This window comes from Tripterygium wilfordii, chromosome 2 (assembly GCF_013401445.1).
Source record: "Tripterygium wilfordii isolate XIE 37 chromosome 2, ASM1340144v1, whole genome shotgun sequence".
NCBI classification, from domain to species: domain Eukaryota; kingdom Viridiplantae; phylum Streptophyta; class Magnoliopsida; order Celastrales; family Celastraceae; genus Tripterygium; species Tripterygium wilfordii.
Genome location: NC_052233.1, coordinates 6,623,399 through 6,641,989, shown reverse-complemented (window position 1 = coordinate 6,641,989; position 18,591 = coordinate 6,623,399). Strand labels below are relative to the sequence as shown.

Here is an 18,591-nt window from a genome sequence, read left to right as displayed (position 1 = left end):
ATCTTGTCTTGATGTGTTTCGTCTATCTGGAAAAATTATCACATGATGTGATATTCTGTATTAGTTTTTACCTAATGCAATCACGTTTATGAACTTTCCTTTAAAAAAAAAATTGGTGAAGTAGCCATTGACTAATTGAGACTATAGAAACTTACCGTTCCAATAACCAACTTGTACCAAAAATAACATTTACTCGGATTCGAAAAATATGCGGCTCGAAAAGGCACCAAATAGGGGAAAGTCGAAACAGAAATAGTTTCTCTAGCCTCACAAAAAGCCACCACTATTCCTTTTGACCTACAAATCAAAATTTTATAAATCTTCTGAGCAGACATTAAACATAAAAAGGTGGCAGCTTTTTAATGCACGAGAGATGGATGATCAAGAAGCAAATGGGAGGAGACGAACTCGCCACCGTGGTTCCATTCCAGGCCATAGAATTGTTCAACGCAATCATGTTGACGGTCACTCCAGATTGGGGAATGACTATTTCAAGCCAGATCCTGTTTACCATGAAGGTCTATTTAGGAGAAAATTTAGAATGAGTAGAAATCTTTTTCTCCATATTGCAAATGCTGTGATAGCGAATGATGCATATTTTGTCCAGAGACGAAATGTAACTGGAGTTCTAGGGCTCTCTGCTCTTCAAAAGATCACTGTAGCGGTTAGGATCCTCGCATATGGGAGTCCAGCAGACTCTTTGGACGAGTATATACAGATCGGTGAGAGTATTGCAATTGTAAGTTTAAGAAGATTTGTTAGAGGAGTTGTTATAGCATTCGGAGAAAGGTACTTGAGGGTGCCCGATCAAAACGATGTTCAACGTTTATTAGCACAGAATGAAGAACGTGGTTTTCTTGATACGCTTGGAAGTATTGATTGTATGCACTGACAATGGAGGAATTGCGCTTACAAAACAAAATTCATTAACTGATTCAGTATAGAACCCAAACTACCAAACTAGCAAGCACATCATCTATAGAATTGTTATGCTTACCAAAAAAAGATGAACCCAAGCTCTGAACAAGCCTCACAACAATTACCCATAAAAAATATTAAACAAACTAATATTCATCTATAGAACCCAAACTACGTTCACAATGAGCCTTAATTCTGAAAGCCACTAAACAATCAAATATTAGGTCACACCCATTATCTGTCAAGTATTGAGTTGAACCAATCCATCAACACAAGTAGTTCAACCGAAAACTAACCTCATCAGCTGCATAATTTATAAACACATAATCAAAATCAACAATGCTACGAAATAAACAAAAATAAACTTTCAGAATCTAAAGTAAACGCACACAAGTACATGACACAATAAACTTACCCAAATTTCAACACGATTTCGATCTATCGGAAGCTTATAACATGCAAATGCAGAGATCTCAAACTTTTCCTCTACGAATTTGAAAAAAAAAACTAAGAGAACAACAAAATCCACAGTCTCGAAATTGAACCCTAGCTTCGTACAAATAAAAAATGAGCTTACCAAATAAAAGGTTAGCGAAGTGGGAGCGAGAGAAATGACAGTGTAGTTGAGCGAATAGCAATCATAACTTAGATGTTAACATTTATACCTGGTTTTCAGCACTATTCATAGCCGTTACTCAACGGTTATCAACACCCACGCTGGTTTGCGACCTTCGTCTCTCTCCTTGCCAAAGTTGCAAATATGGGAACCAGAAATGGGGTCGCAAATTTCCGAATCGGGTTGCTACCTCTGTTGGCATGACAAAAATGGCAAAATGGGTATGCATATCCTCCGTTACCCATTTGCGAACTGCTTTACGACCCTTGTTGGAGATGCCGTAACGATTGACCAAAAATAACATTTACTCGGATTCGAAAAATATGCGGCTTGAAAAGGCACCAATAGGGAAAAGTCGAAACAGAAGTAGTTTCTCTAGCCTCACAAAACGCCATCACTATTTGATGTGAATATCGTTCGTGAATCCCACATCGATGGATTCAGGTTCCAAGTTGTAGTATATAAGTGGACAAATCCTAACACTAGTCAACCAGTTTTTCAGTGGCTAGTTAGAGTCTGCTTGTTGCTGGGCTTGGGTCTGGATTTACATCAGAGCAGGTTTCTAAAACACGTGTCAGTCGGGGCATGGAAGGGTAGCAGTGGTATTTCGTAGAGGGTGTGAATGATGTAATCATCGTTCGTGAATCCCACATCGATGGATTCAGGTTCCAAGTGGGTAGCAGCGGTGTTTCGTAGAGGGTGTGAATGATGTAAACAACGTTCGTGAATCCCACATCGATGGATTCAGGTTCCAAGTTGCAGTATATAAGTGGGTTAATTCTAACACTAGTCAATCGGTTGGGTAGCAGTGGTATTTCGTAGAGGGTGTGAATGATGTAATCATCGTTCGTGAATCCCACATCGATGGATTCAGGTTCCAAGTGGGTAGCAGCGGTGTTTCGTAGAGGGTGTGAATGATGTAAACAACGTTCGTGAATCCCACATCGATGGATTCAGGTTCCAAGTTGCAGTATATAAGTGGGTTAATCCTAACACTAGTCAATCGGTTTTCCAGTGGCTAGTTAGGACCTGCTTGTTGGTGGGCTTAGGCCTGGATTTACATCAGTATTCCTTTCGACCTACAAATCAAAGTTCTCCACGTCATCAAATTTTGTCCGTTTCTTCACTCCTCTGTCATCAGAAGATATAAATTCCAAAATTCAGTCAAAAAATCGAAAAATTTGGTTCATGTATATGTACGTCTTACCTGTGAATTCTCATCACCGGTGGATTCTACCATGGACGACACGCGTCACAATGTCAAAACCACTGAACCTGTCCAAAACCGCGACGAACCACCACCTCCGCAAGCGGGAGAAGGAGAAGAAAGGAAACGGAGAAGACGACGCCGAGGAGTGTGACGTGGAGGCATGGGACGCGCTGAGTAGCAGCTTCCGGCAGGTGCAGACCGTGCTAGATCATAATAGGAAGCTGATTCAGCAAGTGAACGAGAACCACCAGTCCAAGATCGCGGAAAATCTCGCCAAGAACGTTGACCTCATACGAGAGATCAACGGGAATATCTCGAAGGTGATCTCGATTTACTCTGATTTATCGGTCGATTTCACTAATATCGTGCAGAAACGGAGTGGTGTCAAGGATGGAAAAGACGACAGCGCTGAGACCTAAGTAAATGATCGATCGATCATCGATGAATTTGAGTAAATTTCGCCAACCCTTTTTAATATAATAAGGTGTAGTTGAATAGTGTTTGAGTCAGTTTGTTGCAGCCTTAATGGATTTGGCTGTGGTGGTTGATTTACTGAGTCTTTATGTGTTATGTATCTGTCGTATGTGGAGAAACTGATCGTTTGAAGTTCAAATCCTTGTTGTTTTGGTGGTGATTGTTATGCTTCGAATGATAATGATAATGATTGCTTATGTGGTGTTCGTTGTTATGTTGTTTTTCTGTGTTTATAAGGATGACTGATGACTGCGAGACTTGCTTATGATATTATCTGCCCTGCTGAAGTAGTAAGGTATTTATGTTCTGTTCATCTCTTTCTTTCATTGCACTGTATTTTCTGTAAATATTGGTTAGATGATTATGGTTGATGAAATCCTGAATTTTGGTTTGGGAGAAATTTATGAACAACAGAAACCACCACCATACACTGTTGTCCTCTAGGTAGATCTTTATTTTGACACTTGAAATTTTGCTTAATGAAGCTTCATATGAAGGTGAATTTCTCAGTCGCTAGCTGTTCAAGCCGTTCCTTAGACCTTGGTCAAGTGCCAAATTAGAAGTATATTCTAAGTCTATCATTTTGTACATCTCTAGACTCTAGTATGCAAACTAATTGTGGATTAGTGATATTCTTTTGTGATAGTTTAGTATGTCTACGTATTTTTATTAACTGATATGAAATGTTTGAGATTAGATGGCAGTGAATCAGGGAGAAAATAATGATGAATTTATGAATTAAAGGCAACATTTGACTTGCCCTTTCACGAAGAAATTGATTGATGGGAAACAGGTACAATGTCTTCTAATTTGTATTTTGTAAATTGGCTTGCATTCTCTAGGATTACCTGTACAAACTGTAAGATTTTGTCACCCATATTTTTGTCTTGGTAAGTGGTAAATTATTTGTGATTTAGGAAATCTGCATTTTTTCACCTGCTCCTTTTTTGTTCCTTTTTTCTTTTTTGCATCTATATGAGTGCAAGTATATTTTAGCATGGAGGCATGTGTGAGCTTGAACCATTTTAAATTTATCAGATAAACCCCAGTTCTGTAGGACGACCTGTGTCATGACTTCATTTAGAAGGTAGGAAATAAATATGAAGTGGGGCAGAAGATGGATGGGGAAGTAAATGTATCAATGATGAGTACTGGTGAATGGTTGTTGGGAAGTTCAATCTTGAGTAGCTTCGCAAGTGTGATAGCAATGAGGGGGGTCATCATGGGGCTAGTTTTCAATGAAAGGAGTGATGCTCCATCCCTGAATTCTTAAGCCATGAGATGTATATATGGAGGTTAAAGTCAGAATTCAGATTTCTAGACCAACATAAAAGGTGATTTTGTTCCAGAGCAAGTTTTCCTGGTAATTTAGTGCATCCGTGTTTTAGTTTCTTTATATTTGATGTCTTCTTAGTTCTTATTGAGGTGGAAGTTTTTTCTTGTGTTGGAATGCATTGTAGTTTGGTGTTTTTTGGAGCCATATATTTGGTCTTCTTAACTATTATGCATCTACATGTGGTATTGTAGTTTCCTCCATGTTGAATATCAAACATTGACTTGCTGCAAGCCTGCAACTGCCATCTTGCTATATCTTTAAGTTCATTATTTGTTGTTAGATTGTGGTAGAAATTCTACCTGTTATGGTCACCTGACCATTCCTCACATAGCCACTACAAAATTCCCTCTTTGTATTTTGCCTTTTAAATGAAGCCACCCCCCTTAAATCCTTTCCTAACAGATTAAATGTTTTGTAAATCTTCTGAGCAGACATTAAACACAAAAAGGTGGCAGCTTCTACTCACTCGTTGATGAATGTATAGCGTATTATTACCTTAGCTGTAAGGTCCAGTATGCACTGAAGAGTAGTACATTTTTCGTTAGAATTGCTGTGTTTAATCCAACAAAAAGTAATAGAATTTTCGTTCTTTTATAAATTGTCCATTTAATGGCGAACTGTTGAGTCAGAAGATATAAGAGAAGCATTGCTAGGTACTTTTTATCACTCGTGGAGTCATCTCTGCAGTTTGTCGTTTCGACTCTTCTTGTGGTCTATCTTCCCCTGATCATTGTGGCACCGGTTCACAAATCATAGTGCTTTGTGTATTCTATGCAGCAAGCTTTATTTGTAGGCCTTGATAGATTTGATGAACGTGGTTACTGAGTTCAGAAAGATGGTCTCTGAAAATCATTGTTTGAAACTTCTTTCAAGTTCGCTTCGTACGATTACGAGGTTTGACATGCATGAAGGTTTGATAGATAAAGGAACTCACTTGTTGCGCTGGCGCTGACATCCGTGTGTGATGTGTGATGTGTGATGTGTGATGTGTATGGATTATGCAAGTTCCTCACTGGTATGATGCATGAAATTTGATTTTCATGGCTTGTAAGCCCTATGCAATCACTCAACTTTGAGCATAAAGGGTGATGCCAAACCATCGGGTATTAACTTGATAGATCCACAATATTATTAAATGTGGACTCTAGTTATTTAAATCGAGTCATTGTAAGTTTATAACAATGAGCAGAGGTCAGTGTCGCGATTGAAGTGCATCAATTAGAAAAATCTCTCGTGCCAAATTAGTAGAGACATAGGCAGCGAGAAACACATTGGTTCTGGTATCTTTTGCTATTTTATAATTGTGTTGGTCTACAAAAGATTGACATACGAAACTTCACACGATGAATTTCCTTCCTGCTCCGCCTAAGTTATTATGGATTTTATTGGATGTAATAATGGATTTTTCAAGTGACTAATAGGCATGGAATCCATCGAAGACACCATTTTGCTAATTGTGGAATCTTACCTGCACTGATATACATATTTAAGCGTGAAAGTACCGGCGATCTAAATCGAATTTGGGCCTACTCATGCTTAGTCGCTTACTTAGAAAGCCCAACTCAGGCGGACTTATGCAGAGCCTTCTGTAATAGAGGAACCCTCATTGGGCTTCCCAAAGTTTTGTGATCGAGATTCCCTCTCCGCTTTAGACTTTAGTCGGTAAGGGGCGTTACCTGCTAAAATAAGAGACTTTACATATTTCAACTAATTTATGATTGCCTCCATTCCTCATCAGCAAGAGCTGTATGCAAACACAAACACGTAGAGGAGGCGTCAAAAAGGCAAGAGCCCAAATAGGAGTACCTCTCGTACCCACTTGGGCATCGTCACAATACATTAGCACACGCTCCATAAGTAGACTAGAGTAAAAAAGGCATTATGACATGTCTCATGATAACACAGAGAGAGAGCGGGAGAGGGATAGAGAGATTAAACTGATTTAAATTTGTGATGAGAGGCAAGGGTATTATAGGGGAAGTTCGCCACTATCAGCAATCACAACTTTACTCTTGGGTTGGCCATTCTGTTTTCCTTCAGCTTCAATCTTGTAAACTACATCCATTCCAGATAGCACCTTTCCGAATACAACATGTTTGCCATCCAACCTGTCAAAGACAAAAGATTTGGCCCCCACATTAGGATCTGATCTCACTTTCTGCATCAAGCAAAGATTTCAATATAAATTCTCTCAGACCACATGCAAAAGCAAACGGATCATAGCATTGATCGGTATAACTTGACCATAAGAGTCTTATATATGCAACAAGTTATTGGATGACAATCAATAACACACATTTTGGGCATGTTTGGCAGTATGGCATGTTATAGTCTGTGTAATTGAGAGGAATAGGGCAGAGGGTAATGGTTCTGATGTTAGTGTAGTCACTTATATGAGGCTAGATAATATGATTTTTACACGCTATTTCCTGCTTGGAAATGTTGAGAAATGGACGACTAGGACAATTTAACAAAATTTGTGACAAAAATGACCTTCGTGAAAGTATTCCAATGTTGAATACTACTACTAATAAATGAGAACATTGACAACAAATACTGATTCCAACAAAAAAAATTTAAAAAAGAGAGATTTAAGGGAACAGGACTCTTGACAATGCACATCTATGTATGCATATATACTTGTATAGAATCTGTAAATACATGCACCTATGTATTTGGTTATGAGGGATACTCTTTTTACTCTTGGATTAATAACTGTATCCTATCCATTTTTAAAACATCCCATGTCAGGATATCTAATGAGTATGGATAAAAGATATTCATTCCTCAAAGACCTGACAAACACGTTTTGTAGGCTGGATAAGACACATGTACTATCCGGCCGCAAATACGCCATAAGGCCCTGTTTGACACCCCAAGCAGGATAGGATAGCTAGCCTATGCAAAAGACATATCATAAAAATTGTAGGCCGAATGCTTGCAGTTCTATCCATTTTTTAGTGCAGTAGCCAGTAGCTAAAAGACCGGATATTACTACCTATCTAGTGCATGCTCACCAAATTATTGAATTTCAGGGCAAAAATACTACACCTTAATATTACTACCCATTCAGTGCATGCTCACCAAATTATTGAATTTCTGGGCAAAAATACTACACCTGATTTAACATGTGTCAATCAATAAATAGTGTATACCCATGAATATGCATGTGTAATTTTATGTTGCCAATCAATAACAACCAAAAGGATATAGTGATGCATTAAAGTCTGGATATGTGCCTCTCAATGATAGCCTAATCCCTGAGGCAAAAGACTCCTAAACAGGTTCAGCTGGGTGGATAAGTTCATAAGATAGCCACCTAGCCTACACCAGCCCTTAATATATCATCATGGAAAATCCATGCTATGATGTACGTCATAGGAAGCTAATAATATTGAAAATGTGCTACAAAACTACACTTACCAACTAGTTGTCACAGTTGTTATGAAGAATTGTGAACCATTGGTATCACGACCAGCATTTGCCATTGACAGAAACCCTGTTAAACAAAGATCAGAAGTTTCTATTTATTCATCATGCAGTTTGACACTCTTGAATTGAATAATTTATTCTCTTAAAGTTAAACGAAGTAAGCATTGAGGGAAAAGGATTAACCATAAGCCATCGAGCCACTTTATTTGGATGGAAACTACAGACGTAATCCCCTGACAATAAGCTAGATAGATAATTGAAAAATCCTACCTGGTCCAGTATGCTTCAGCTTGAAATTCTCATCAGCAAACTTCTCACCATATATTGATTCTCCACCTCTTCCATCACCAAGAGTGAAATCACCTCCTTGGATCATGAAGCTGGGAATAATTCTATGGAACGCGCTCCCCTTGAAATGAAGAGGCTTTCCACTCTTCCCGGTACCTTTCTCTCCTGAAATGATAAAACAATACAACAAAATTTACTCTTTTTTAGTGGAAAATAATAGAACTCTATAAAGATGCTTCCGTAGGTTAAAACTGCAACTCCAACCTAAACCAAAAAAAAATAAATATAATGATTTCTATTTCATTCCATTCTTGAAGGCAAACAAAGGATTGGCACAGACTTTCTAATGGTTCTCTTCTTCTTTCAATCAGTTATATGTATGCCAAAGATGCTGACGCAAGAAAAGATGCAATACCATAAATTCTACTTGCAGTAAAATGGTGTTGCTAATTGATGTGGAGCATCACCATACTGATCGAAAGAAGGAAATCCAAAGAGAAATAAATTTACAAAAGATATTGAAATGGTAAGTTTACCAGTGCACAATGCCCGGAAGTTTTCTGCAAAGAGGAAGATCAAGCTATTAATAACATCATAAATTGACCTTGCATTATTAAATATGTATTACTAATTATCTTGAATGTGATATGGCTACTATACCTGCCGTTTTAGGAACAGTCTTTCCGAAAAGACCCATGACAACACGGCCTGAGAAACGACAAATGATGATTATTTAGGCATTAAGCATGCAGGAATAACTATAAAGAAAAGAAACATAGGTAGATGTCCCTTTTTCTGTAGGTATTGTATTGCTTACCAGCTATCTATATATGATTTCATAAGCTCAAAATGTCTACGAATAAACTTCCAAATAAAGAAAAGGAAAATTTCTAGATTTCTTTCGAGTGAAGTATACCTGCAGGTTTCCCAGCAATCTCGACATCAAAGTAAACTTTATGAGTAATCTCTTTCAAATCTTCCTTCTTTTTTGCCTGTAATGTAACTCTTTTCAAATCAACATCAGAAACCAAATGTATTCCTTGTACAAATATCGATCAGCAGGAACTACCTAACCATTTTAGATTTCAATTGTTAATTAACTAATGAGTTTTTCAACATCACCTTTCTCTCTGATCCAAATTAAATCAGTAACCATTGAATCACCCCTCACAGAATTCACACTGATTAAAATAAAGAGAGCACACAATTTATCAAAAGGAAAAAGCAGAGTAAGAACTTCAGCAAGAATAACATAATGCGTTTCTTGCTGTTCCAAACTAAAATCAGTATCAAATTCCAGTAGCCCCCCTTCCAGTCTACGTTTCATTCTGAATTTATTTTGGTGTCTCTTCAACCCATGTTCAAATCAGTATAAAGTATCAACCTCCAATGCCCAACATGAGACTCATAAAAATCAGTCTATCAGAAGTTTAAAATCACACACATGCAATTCGCTTACTAACATCAAAAAAAAATGTCATTCCCCTTTGCAAGCCTTCTGCAGACCCCTCAAGGAACAAACAAAAATTAGTCTTGACAAATCAAAAGATTACAAAACTTGATTCCTAACCACAAAATACCTAACTAATCTCTGTTTCAATCTCAGTTACCTTATGCCTATCTAACTCAAACTTAAATCAGTATCAACCTCTAATGAGTAATGCCGACAAACTTAGTTGCTTCAAAGCTCAAATACGAAGACACACAAAAATGCACAAGTTACAAAAAGACAACAAAATGTCTCCATTCCCAGTAGCAATTAAAATTAACCTGTTTTTCTCTATAATCAACACTAAAATCAGTATCAAACTCCAGTTCAGTGTCTCTCTAATCCAACTAAAATCCGTATCAACCTCAAAAACTGCAGAAAACTCATTCAAAAATAATAAAAACGGAATGTTCGTTAAACACACACGTATCACTAAGAAAAAAAATACCAGACCATTTCCCTTTCAATCAAGATCAACTTATGTGTAGAACTTATACACAATTATCTCTAGGGTTTAAAAACGCAGACAAACACACGTTGGAATGAAAGGAAAAAAAAAAATGTTTTCCGTTTCGATCAGAATTAACCTTTGCGTTTCCCGAATTCAAGCTAAAAGCAGAATCAACCTTTAACTGCACCTTGAAAACTCATACCAATGCCAATCACTCGAAGATTCAAACAAGAAACAATATCGATCTCCAATTGAGAATAAACGCTACGACCGTCATTTCTGCTAACAGATCCACAGAAAAAAAACTCTATTCGGAACTAATTAGACAAAGTTTACGAATAAATCAAGAACTTGGATCCAATGATCGAGCAAGTGTAGATGACCCGATAGAACTAACCGTAGACAGTACCTGAATGAGAGTTAGGGTTCCGAACAGGAATAGAGTCCACAGTATTGCAACCGGCAACGATCTCACCATATCTTTCTCCTCACAGTCTCTACTCTCTCAATAGTTTCCGTCTCCTACTTCTTCTGTTCAATGATCGATTTATAACCTTATAGGCTTATACGGAAAACATGTATAGGGAAGGAAGTTGGTGGCTTGCAGCTTGAAGTAAGACCAATCAGTATGTGCCGTGTAGCTTATTGACCACTTGGTCGTAATTTATTGGCTAACCACGCGTGTTTCGGGTGTTTCCAGAAACACGAAAGGCTAAAATGGGAAGGGGCTGGAATTAATCCAGCCAATTCCACTACATTTCTACCATATAATATAGTCATGTATTCTGTGTGACAACATCATACATTCAATCAATGATGCAAATTATGTAGAATTGTTGAAATAATTTCAGTAAATCCTTTTTCGACTAAATACTGGGACCCGTAACAGGTCAACGTTGGCTGGAAAGTTGGTGCAAGTCCTCAGTTGGGCCTAAGCACTCCTCGTGATGCCTAGCCCATGTGCTCGGCCCATCTTTAGGAACTCTGGGATTTGGCTTTATTACTTCGGCATGAGTTGGAGAAAGACACTTTTGGTGTGATAAAACTTGTCCTTACTTTACCAGTTATTCCTAGTTTCGTCTCCAGCTAGAGTGATCTTAGTTGTTGTTATCTTCTTGTGGAGAGTGATTCTCAGTTATTCCTGTTGTAATTAGATATCGATACATTTTTTGGATCGTCTATAGATTTTGCCATATCTATAATAGTGTTGTGACCCTGTTTCTTGACTGTCATCCCAGATCTGTGGTTGGTTGCATCAATTTTGGTATCCGAGGAGTCGCGTGTGTACGATCATGAGTACCATACGCAGTGGCAGGGCGTATGGGACTCCTGAGTCTCGCCTTGAGCAGCTGTTAAAGTCCATGTCTCACAAGCTGGATCTTGTATCTGACAAAGTCGACACCTTGTGGGAACATACCTATCCTGCTGCCCTACATAATGTTGAACCCCCACCTGATGGTGACCTTCCAGTTGCTGAGGAACACGCTCCAGACAGAGGTAGTAGGGCCTCCAGTCCTGAGACTATGGCAAAGCTCCCAGATCTGTTACTTGCAACTAACCAGCTTGGTGGTGGTCCTCCTCCCATGAACATTCAACCAACCCAAAACCCTTCCCCACAGCTCTTACCACCTCCACAGTTCCAACAACCCCCTCCCCCTCCACAGATCCAATCATCCCCACCCCTAAACCCTAAAACCCACATCCTCATCATTCTTCCCCTATTAGTATCCACCCCCTCTTCAAACTCACCACCAAACACCTAACTTTCGGCCACCGTTGCCAAAAACTACTGTCGTACGACCACCCCCACCAGCACCCCCTCCTAATTGCCCACCCTATCGACCCACACACCAGTGCCAACCCCACTACACCCCAGTCCCCCACCCTTCCTATGGTGACCCATATCCTATTATTTATCCGTCCCGGGACCTTGATGAGTCCATAGGTTATTCTAGGCCCTATGATCGATATGCTGATGTTTCACGCTGGGTTAAGCTTGAAGTAGCTGATTTCTCGGGCAACATGGAGCCCAATGATTTCAAGGACTGGGATGACAGTCAAATGCCCCAAGTACTTTCACGCGTTTGATGAATCAAACCTTTCGGGCCTACATCGGGAAGTTTATTGTCATTTATTTTGACGATATTCTTGTTTTTAGCAACACTGTTGAAAAGCATAATAAGCACCTTCGGGTTGTTTTCCAAGTTTTGCAGGAGGAGCAATTTTTTTGTAAATCGCCATAAATGTTATTTTCTCTAGAAACGTGTCACTTTCTTGGGTTTTATTATCTCCGACCAGGGCATTGAAGCGGATCCTTAAAAGGTCCGTGCTATACTCGAGTGGCCTACTCCATCCACCTTCCATGACACCCGAAGCTTCCATGGGCTGGCCACCTTTTACCGATGATTTATTAGTGGGTTCAGTTTAGTGGTTGCCCCTCTCGCGGAGTGTCTTAAATCCCCTACCTTCCAATGGTCAGACACGACAGAGGCTGCTTTCCAGGATATTAAGCTTCGAATGACGCAAGCGCCAATCCTTCGGATGCCTGATTTTGAACAGGCTTTTGAAGTCGCTTGTGATGCATCACATATCGGTATCGGGGGTGTTCTCAGTCAACAAGGACACCCGATTGCTTTCTTCAGTGAAAAGCTTAATGATTGTCGCTAGCGCTATTCAACCTATGATTTTGAGTTATATGCCTTAGTCTAGACTATCAAACACTAGAAACACTACTTAGTCTTTCGGGAATTCATTTTGTTCACCGATCACGATTCATTGAAGCATCTCCAATCCCAACAAAAACTGAATGCGCGGAGCAATTTAACTTCGTGATAAAGCATAAGGCCGGAAAAGATAATCGTGTCGCGGATGCTCTTAGCCGTCGCTCTCATATCCTAGTGACTATGGAGAATACCATCACTGGTTTTGAACACTATCCTCAACAATATGCTGATGATGTTGATTTCTCTAAGGTGTGGAAAACTCTCATGAGTGGACATGGCACTTCCACGGGTGATTATGTTCTCCACGATGGTTTTTTATTCCGCAACCTACGGATTTGTGTTCAAGCGGGCTCAATCCGTGAATTCTTGATCCTCGAACTTCATGAGGGTGGGTTGGCTAGGCACTTTGGCATTGACAAGACTCTTTCCTTGGTAGAGGACAGGTTTTTCTGGCCCCATTTGCGGCGGGATCTGACTAAGGTTGTGAAATAGTGTAGGGTTTGCCAAGTCAGTAAGGGGGAAGCATAATATCGTGCTTTACACACCATTATCAGTCCCTGATCATCCTTGGGAGCATTTGAGTTTGGATTTTGTTTTAGGGTTACCAAAGACTGTCGCGGGTCACGACTCTATCATGGTGGTTGTCGATTGATTCTCCAAAATGGCTCACTTCACAGCCTGCAGCCGCACTCATGATGCTTCCCGTATAGCTTCTTTGTTTCTGTGGGATGTCGTATGCCTCCATGGTCTTCCTTTGAGCTTAGTGTCTGATCGTGACAGCAAGTTTGTAAGTTACTTTTGGAAGACTTTATGGATTAAGCTTGGCACCAAACTCAAGTACCCTAGTGCTTTCCACCCCCAAACCGACGGGCATACTGAAGTAGTGAAACGCAGTCTTGGTAATTTGTTGAGATGTCTAATTCATGAGCAAGGAGGCATATGGGATTCTATCCTTCCCATAGCAGAATCTGCTTTTAGCAGTTCTCGCAACCGCACCATTGGATGCTCCCCTTTCGAAGCTGCCTATGGTCTCCAACCGCGCACTCCTATAGACTTACAACCCCTACCTACCAAGCTTCGGCCTAGTGAAATAGCCTTGGAAATGGCAGATCATGTCAAATCTGTGCATGCGGAAGTGAGATAACGTATTGTCTTGAACAATGATAAGTGCAAGGAGCGCGCAGACAACCACCGTCGCGCTGAGGATTTCCAAGTGGGTGACTGGGTCTTGGTTCGCCTTCGCGCAGAGCGTTTCTCACCTGGATCCTACCATAAACTACACGCGCGACGTGCTGGCCCCTACCAAGTCAAACAACGTTTAGGATCCAACACTTACCTCGTGGATCTCCCTGATGCTCTGAAAATCAGCCCCATCTTTAATGTGGAGGATCTAACAGCTTGCTCTCCCCCCAACAGAGGAGGACCCCCCGTAACCAATGTTCCATCGCACCAAGTGCCAGCGGAAGAACCCGCTACCATTATGGACCATCAATTTGTGTCAGCCCATCGTGGTGGTTACGACAAGTTCCTAGTTTCGTGGCGTGACAAACCATTATCGGTGGCATCTTGGTTGACCGCAGCTCAACTACAATCCACCTACCCTGGTCTCCTGGAGCGGTTTGTGGTTGGATCATCATCAGAGCTGACTTCTTCAAACGGGGAGGGAATTGGTGCAAGTCCTCAGTTGGGCCTAACCACACCTCGTGATGCCTAGCCCATGTGGTCGGCCCATCTTTAGGAACTCTGGGATTTGGCTTTATTACTTCGGCATGAGTTGGAGAAAGACACTTTTGGTTGTGATAAAACTTGTCTTTACTTTACCTGTTATTCCTAGTTTCGTCTCCAGCTAGAGTGATTGGCATCTTTTGGTGAAGAAACGTTGTACGAAAGCTATGCTAGCAACTTAGACTTCTAAGAACACTAAATAGAGTACAACGATCCACTTTGATGCCTTGGAATTGCTCTACCCTCTCCATAGACGAGCTTTTCATGTTTTTATGTTTTTGAGGACATAAATGGATTCTACACCTGGGAGTGATTCTCAGTTATTCCTATTGTAATCAAATATGATACATTTTCTGGATCTTCTGTAGATTTTGCCACATCTATATTAGTGTTGTGGCACTGTTTCTCGACTGTCATCCCAGATCTGTGATTGTTTGCATCAAAAGCTCATATATTGAGCCCAGATTCAGCCCAATCCAGGTGTCAAGCTTTACTTCTTTAGCCCATACGACCGGCTACTTTAATACACGATCGTGCTTGAGCACTGTGTTCTCCCCAACAAGGCAATGTCTGTTCTGTTGGGAGTTTGTCCAAAAATAAAATAAAATACAAACTAGCTCTCTCGCTAAGAAGTGAACCAACTACCATTCTCATGGAAGACGAAGACTTGCAGAATGATTGGTGGGGGATCAGCTTCTCATGGAGTTGGTCTTCACTCCCAAGTTCTCTAAAAAGATTGAAGTCCACAAGCAATCGATTATACTCTCTATCTGTTTGTAGAAATGGCAGAATCAAATATTGGTCCTTCTGCTGCTGCTGCTTCTGCTTCTTCTTCTACCACTATCATTAACATTAATGGGCCTTCCTCTTATTCATCGATGTCAACTTCTTCTCTGGTTCGCGAAGAAGAGAACAATCAACATGAAAATGAACAAAATCAACACCACCAGCGACCGCAGCAGTCATCCAGCATGTCTTATCGTGTTAACATATCAATAGGCAACGGGGCTCATAGCCAGACGAGGGATGATGTTTGGTCTTGTACTGTTGTGCTAGTCACTTTCTGGTTACTTGGTATCTTGATTCTTCCTTTGTTTGTCCTCTCCATTGCTTAGAATGATCTAGTGATAACATTTCATGACTCTTTGATCTTATGGGTTTGGTTCTTGTAATGTTTCACATGTTCCTTGACAGCAGCATCAATGACGTTGATTCTTGTTTTCTATGGATCTGTGGACTTGCAATTGGGTCCCAACTGCTCACGCCTTATACAAACTAACTCTTTCTTTGTACAGTCTATTAAGGTTACTTCTCTGGTCTGGACTGAGCTGATTAATATTATTTTTCTTGGAATTCTATTGCTGCCGTTATTTTAGTAATCTTTTTGAGTCTATAAACAGGTGCAGCAGATAAATGAGCCGAAACCGGGGCCAGTGCTACATGGATTCTATGAACCTCCTCCCTTGGACACTGAAATTACATGGAGTGAAACGCACAGTGCATTCATACCAGTCAATTTTCACAAGGTAAGGTCTCCCCACATGCTTATATTGCTCTCTTCTGAAATTGTTCTTTTTGGGTTTTGGGTTCTTCATTTACATCTCATCTGCAGTTACTAATCGTGGTATGGACATTATTCACACTTTTTTTTTTTTTTGTATGGACATTATTCGTACACTTGTAGAGTCCGTCTAGGTGTTCTGATTGACTTGATGACTGTTTTTTTTTTTTTTTTTTTAATTTCCAGGAGTGGGTATACTTCCTCAATAAAGGGTCCAAATTGGATATTTCATACAATGTGAAGTCTCCTACTTCTTTACCTCTGTCCCTTGTAATTGCCCAAGGTGATTCTCCTTCTCAACTTTTAACGCCACACTGGTCATTTTCTTTTAGCAGTTATTTACAGATATAAAACCTTTCAAGTACACACAATTCTTTTCTAGTATGGTTAGATACTAGGAAGTAGGAAAATTTATACCCGTATGGCCTAAAAATTAAATATAAGCGCATGTTTCAGTCAACTCTTCTATTTTCTCACTTGTTTTATCTAAATCTTTAGGCAGACAAAGCATTGCTGAATGGATAGAAGATCCATCATCTCCTAATTCAACCTTGTCTTGGAATATTATTTATGGTAATATTCCTTCTAAAAAGTTTTTTTATTATAGTTTTTTTCTTTGAAATGCATAAATAATCTCTGTTTAATAGGGACTGGTACAATCGAACAGGAAATTCCAATACCTTCCAGTTACTATATTTCTTTGGGAAATTTGAACTCTGAGGAAGTGGAGGTAACTGTTTATAACTTTTGACTCCATACTGTGTTTTGTGAAGAATTCAAACAAATTAGCTGATTCTATCACTCGACTACTCTGCGTTCAACAGGTGCTATTGAAGTTCACAATGAAAGCTGTTTTGTACGACACATCCAAGGCATATTGGAGTTGCTCCTTGGGCAACCATCTATGCAGTCTAAAGCTAATGATGATGGGGACAAGTGTTGCTGTCCTAACTTCCCCAGGTCCTAAGGAGGTTACTTCAACTCCTATATATCTGCCCATTAATCATTGCCCAGATAATTCTTTCATTTTTTTCACTTGAATAATCTCTTTTGTGGATCATGCATTCTCCAATTTTCACTTGTGGATGTGAATGAATAATGATTTTTTAGGGTACAAACTCTGAGAACTGGTATGTCAAGCTGTCTTTTGGGCCAAGATGGATCATATATTTTATAGGATCAGGTTAATCTTGCCAAATGACTTACCAATAACTATCCATTTATGTGTCACCATGAATGCTCTGCCTCTATACACTCACATTTGACATTGTTCCTGTATGTAGGTATGATGACCACACTCATTTTACTGTCCTTCAGATTTTATATTATGTATCAAGCAACAAATGGAAATCGAGGAGAACTTCAAGCCGGAGAGATGGGAAATGAACGGGCCCCATTGCTTTCACAAAAAGATGACGATACTTCAAGCTGGGGTTCTTCTTATGATTCCATCTCTCATGGTGAGGAAGATTTGGATGAGTGGACTGCAGGAAATTCACTTGATGGAAAGACATTGACAGAAGGAGAAAATTACAACAATATTAATAATCCTCAGCGCCTTTGTGTCGTTTGCTTCAGTGCCCCAAGAGATTGCTTCTTTCTTCCATGTGGGCATTGTGCTGCCTGTTTTAGTTGTGGAACAAGGTACATTATATATAAGCCGCCTTATCTTTGCCATTTGATGCCGACTCTAAACAACTTATGCATGTGTTTTATACTTGTTATCACGTAGAGGTCTATCGGTAACCATTAGTTCTTTCTCTGTCAACAACGTAATCAAATTTCTGCATCTATGTAAAATATGCAGAATAGCAGAAGAGGCTGGTGCTTGCCCCGTATGTCGGAGGAGCATGAAGAAAGTGCGCAAAATATTTATAGTTTGAGCGATAATCTTATGGTGCTCTCAGCAACCAGTAGTGTTTGTAATTCTTCATGGTGTACTTGCCCCATATGTCTTATTATCGTTGATATTAGTGTAATCTTCCTGGATGTTGGCTTGTTTTTGACTTTTAATTCCTCTGAATCATTGTATTTTTCATCTAAACAGAATGGAAATTAAGGCCCCGTTTGGATAAACATTTTTAGTAGCATTTATACTACTTGCTAGCATAAATGCTACTGTCTTACCAAATAGGTTTTTTTGACACATAATCCGAGAGATTTTTACTCAACATTTTATGCTACTTTTGACATGTTACTTGTATGAAGCATTTTAGTAGCATTTCAACGTCAAAAATCAATATTGTCCCATTAATTTTTTTATTCCATTTATACCCTCACTTCATGTGTTATTATAAATTAATTAATAAATAAATAAATTTATTGATATTATAAAATATTTATCATTTAATATATGCTATTCAGCAAA

At 39.5% G+C, this 18,591-nt stretch overlaps 5 protein-coding genes across 6 annotated transcripts; 4 read left to right on the top strand and 1 right to left on the bottom strand.

Moving 5' to 3' along the window:
- The first annotated feature begins 373 nt into the window (after positions 1-373).
- Positions 374-892, top strand: LOC120010542. The gene has a single exon (XM_038861329.1). It carries the CDS (start codon positions 374-376, stop codon positions 890-892), a length of 519 nt encoding a protein of 172 aa, XP_038717257.1.
- Positions 893-1,968: 1,076 nt separating this feature from the next.
- Positions 1,969-3,424, top strand: LOC120010536. Its single transcript, XM_038861323.1, has 3 exons — positions 1,969-1,978; positions 2,088-2,127; positions 2,584-3,424. Exons 1-3 carry the CDS (start codon positions 1,969-1,971, stop codon positions 3,161-3,163), a joined length of 630 nt encoding a protein of 209 aa, XP_038717251.1. The 3' UTR covers positions 3,164-3,424.
- A 2,829-nt stretch (positions 3,425-6,253) lies between these two features.
- LOC120008790 (peptidyl-prolyl cis-trans isomerase CYP19-4-like) lies at positions 6,254-10,828 on the bottom strand. The gene is made up of 7 exons (XM_038859162.1): positions 10,624-10,828; positions 9,191-9,266; positions 8,935-8,982; positions 8,811-8,834; positions 8,257-8,439; positions 7,978-8,053; positions 6,254-6,662 (listed from the first exon to the last, which is right to left on the bottom strand). Exons 1-7 carry the CDS (start codon positions 10,690-10,692, stop codon positions 6,524-6,526), a joined length of 615 nt encoding a protein of 204 aa, XP_038715090.1. The 5' UTR covers positions 10,693-10,828; the 3' UTR covers positions 6,254-6,523.
- Positions 10,829-12,731: 1,903 nt separating this feature from the next.
- LOC120010531 lies at positions 12,732-13,429 on the top strand. Its single transcript, XM_038861320.1, has 2 exons — positions 12,732-12,807; positions 12,924-13,429. The coding sequence occupies exons 1-2, from the start codon at positions 12,732-12,734 to the stop codon at positions 13,427-13,429; spliced, it is 582 nt and encodes a 193-aa protein (XP_038717248.1).
- Positions 13,430-15,251: 1,822 nt separating this feature from the next.
- On the top strand, positions 15,252-18,363 carry LOC120016947 (E3 ubiquitin-protein ligase APD2-like). 2 transcript variants are annotated; one of them, XM_038869970.1, is made up of 10 exons: positions 15,252-15,736; positions 15,860-15,966; positions 16,063-16,188; positions 16,410-16,506; positions 16,722-16,796; positions 16,871-16,953; positions 17,048-17,194; positions 17,334-17,406; positions 17,507-17,867; positions 18,031-18,363. In XM_038869970.1, the coding sequence occupies exons 1-10, from the start codon at positions 15,445-15,447 to the stop codon at positions 18,104-18,106; spliced, it is 1,437 nt and encodes a 478-aa protein (XP_038725898.1). In that variant the 5' UTR covers positions 15,252-15,444; the 3' UTR covers positions 18,107-18,363. The 2 variants fall into 2 exon arrangements, with proteins under 2 accessions (XP_038725898.1, XP_038725890.1); XM_038869962.1 differs by having other exon boundaries at positions 15,857-15,966.
- Positions 18,364-18,591: the final 228 nt, after the last annotated feature.

What these genes read in the sequence shown, in the direction of transcription:
- LOC120010542 (XM_038861329.1), top strand. Translation starts at nt 374, where the DNA reads ATGGATGATCAAGAAGCAAATGGGAGGAGACGAACTCGCCACCGTGGT.
- LOC120010531 (XM_038861320.1), top strand. Translation starts at nt 12,732, where the DNA reads ATGACGCAAGCGCCAATCCTTCGGATGCCTGATTTTGAACAGGCTTTT. An exon ending in TTGTGATGCATCACATATCG is followed by an intron (nt 12,808 to 12,923) that starts GTATCGGGGGTG and finishes GCCTTAGTCTAG; the next exon opens with ACTATCAAACACTAGAAACA.
- LOC120016947 (XM_038869962.1), top strand. Translation starts at nt 15,445, where the DNA reads ATGGCAGAATCAAATATTGGTCCTTCTGCTGCTGCTGCTTCTGCTTCT. An exon ending in TCTTTGTACAGTCTATTAAG is followed by an intron (nt 15,967 to 16,062) that starts GTTACTTCTCTG and finishes GTCTATAAACAG; the next exon opens with GTGCAGCAGATAAATGAGCC. An exon ending in CATATATTTTATAGGATCAG is followed by an intron (nt 17,407 to 17,506) that starts GTTAATCTTGCC and finishes TCCTGTATGTAG; the next exon opens with GTATGATGACCACACTCATT.
- LOC120008790 (XM_038859162.1), bottom strand. Translation starts at nt 10,692, where the DNA reads ATGGTGAGATCGTTGCCGGTTGCAATACTGTGGACTCTATTCCTGTTC. An exon ending in GAACCCTAACTCTCATTCAG is followed by an intron (nt 9,267 to 10,623) that starts GTACTGTCTACG and finishes GTTACATTACAG; the next exon opens with GCAAAAAAGAAGGAAGATTT. An exon ending in CTTCCGGGCATTGTGCACTG is followed by an intron (nt 8,440 to 8,810) that starts GTAAACTTACCA and finishes TTATCATTTCAG; the next exon opens with GAGAGAAAGGTACCGGGAAG.
- LOC120010536 (XM_038861323.1), top strand. An exon ending in GTCAGTCGGGGCATGGAAGG is followed by an intron (nt 2,128 to 2,583) that starts GTAGCAGTGGTA and finishes TGGTGGGCTTAG; the next exon opens with GCCTGGATTTACATCAGTAT.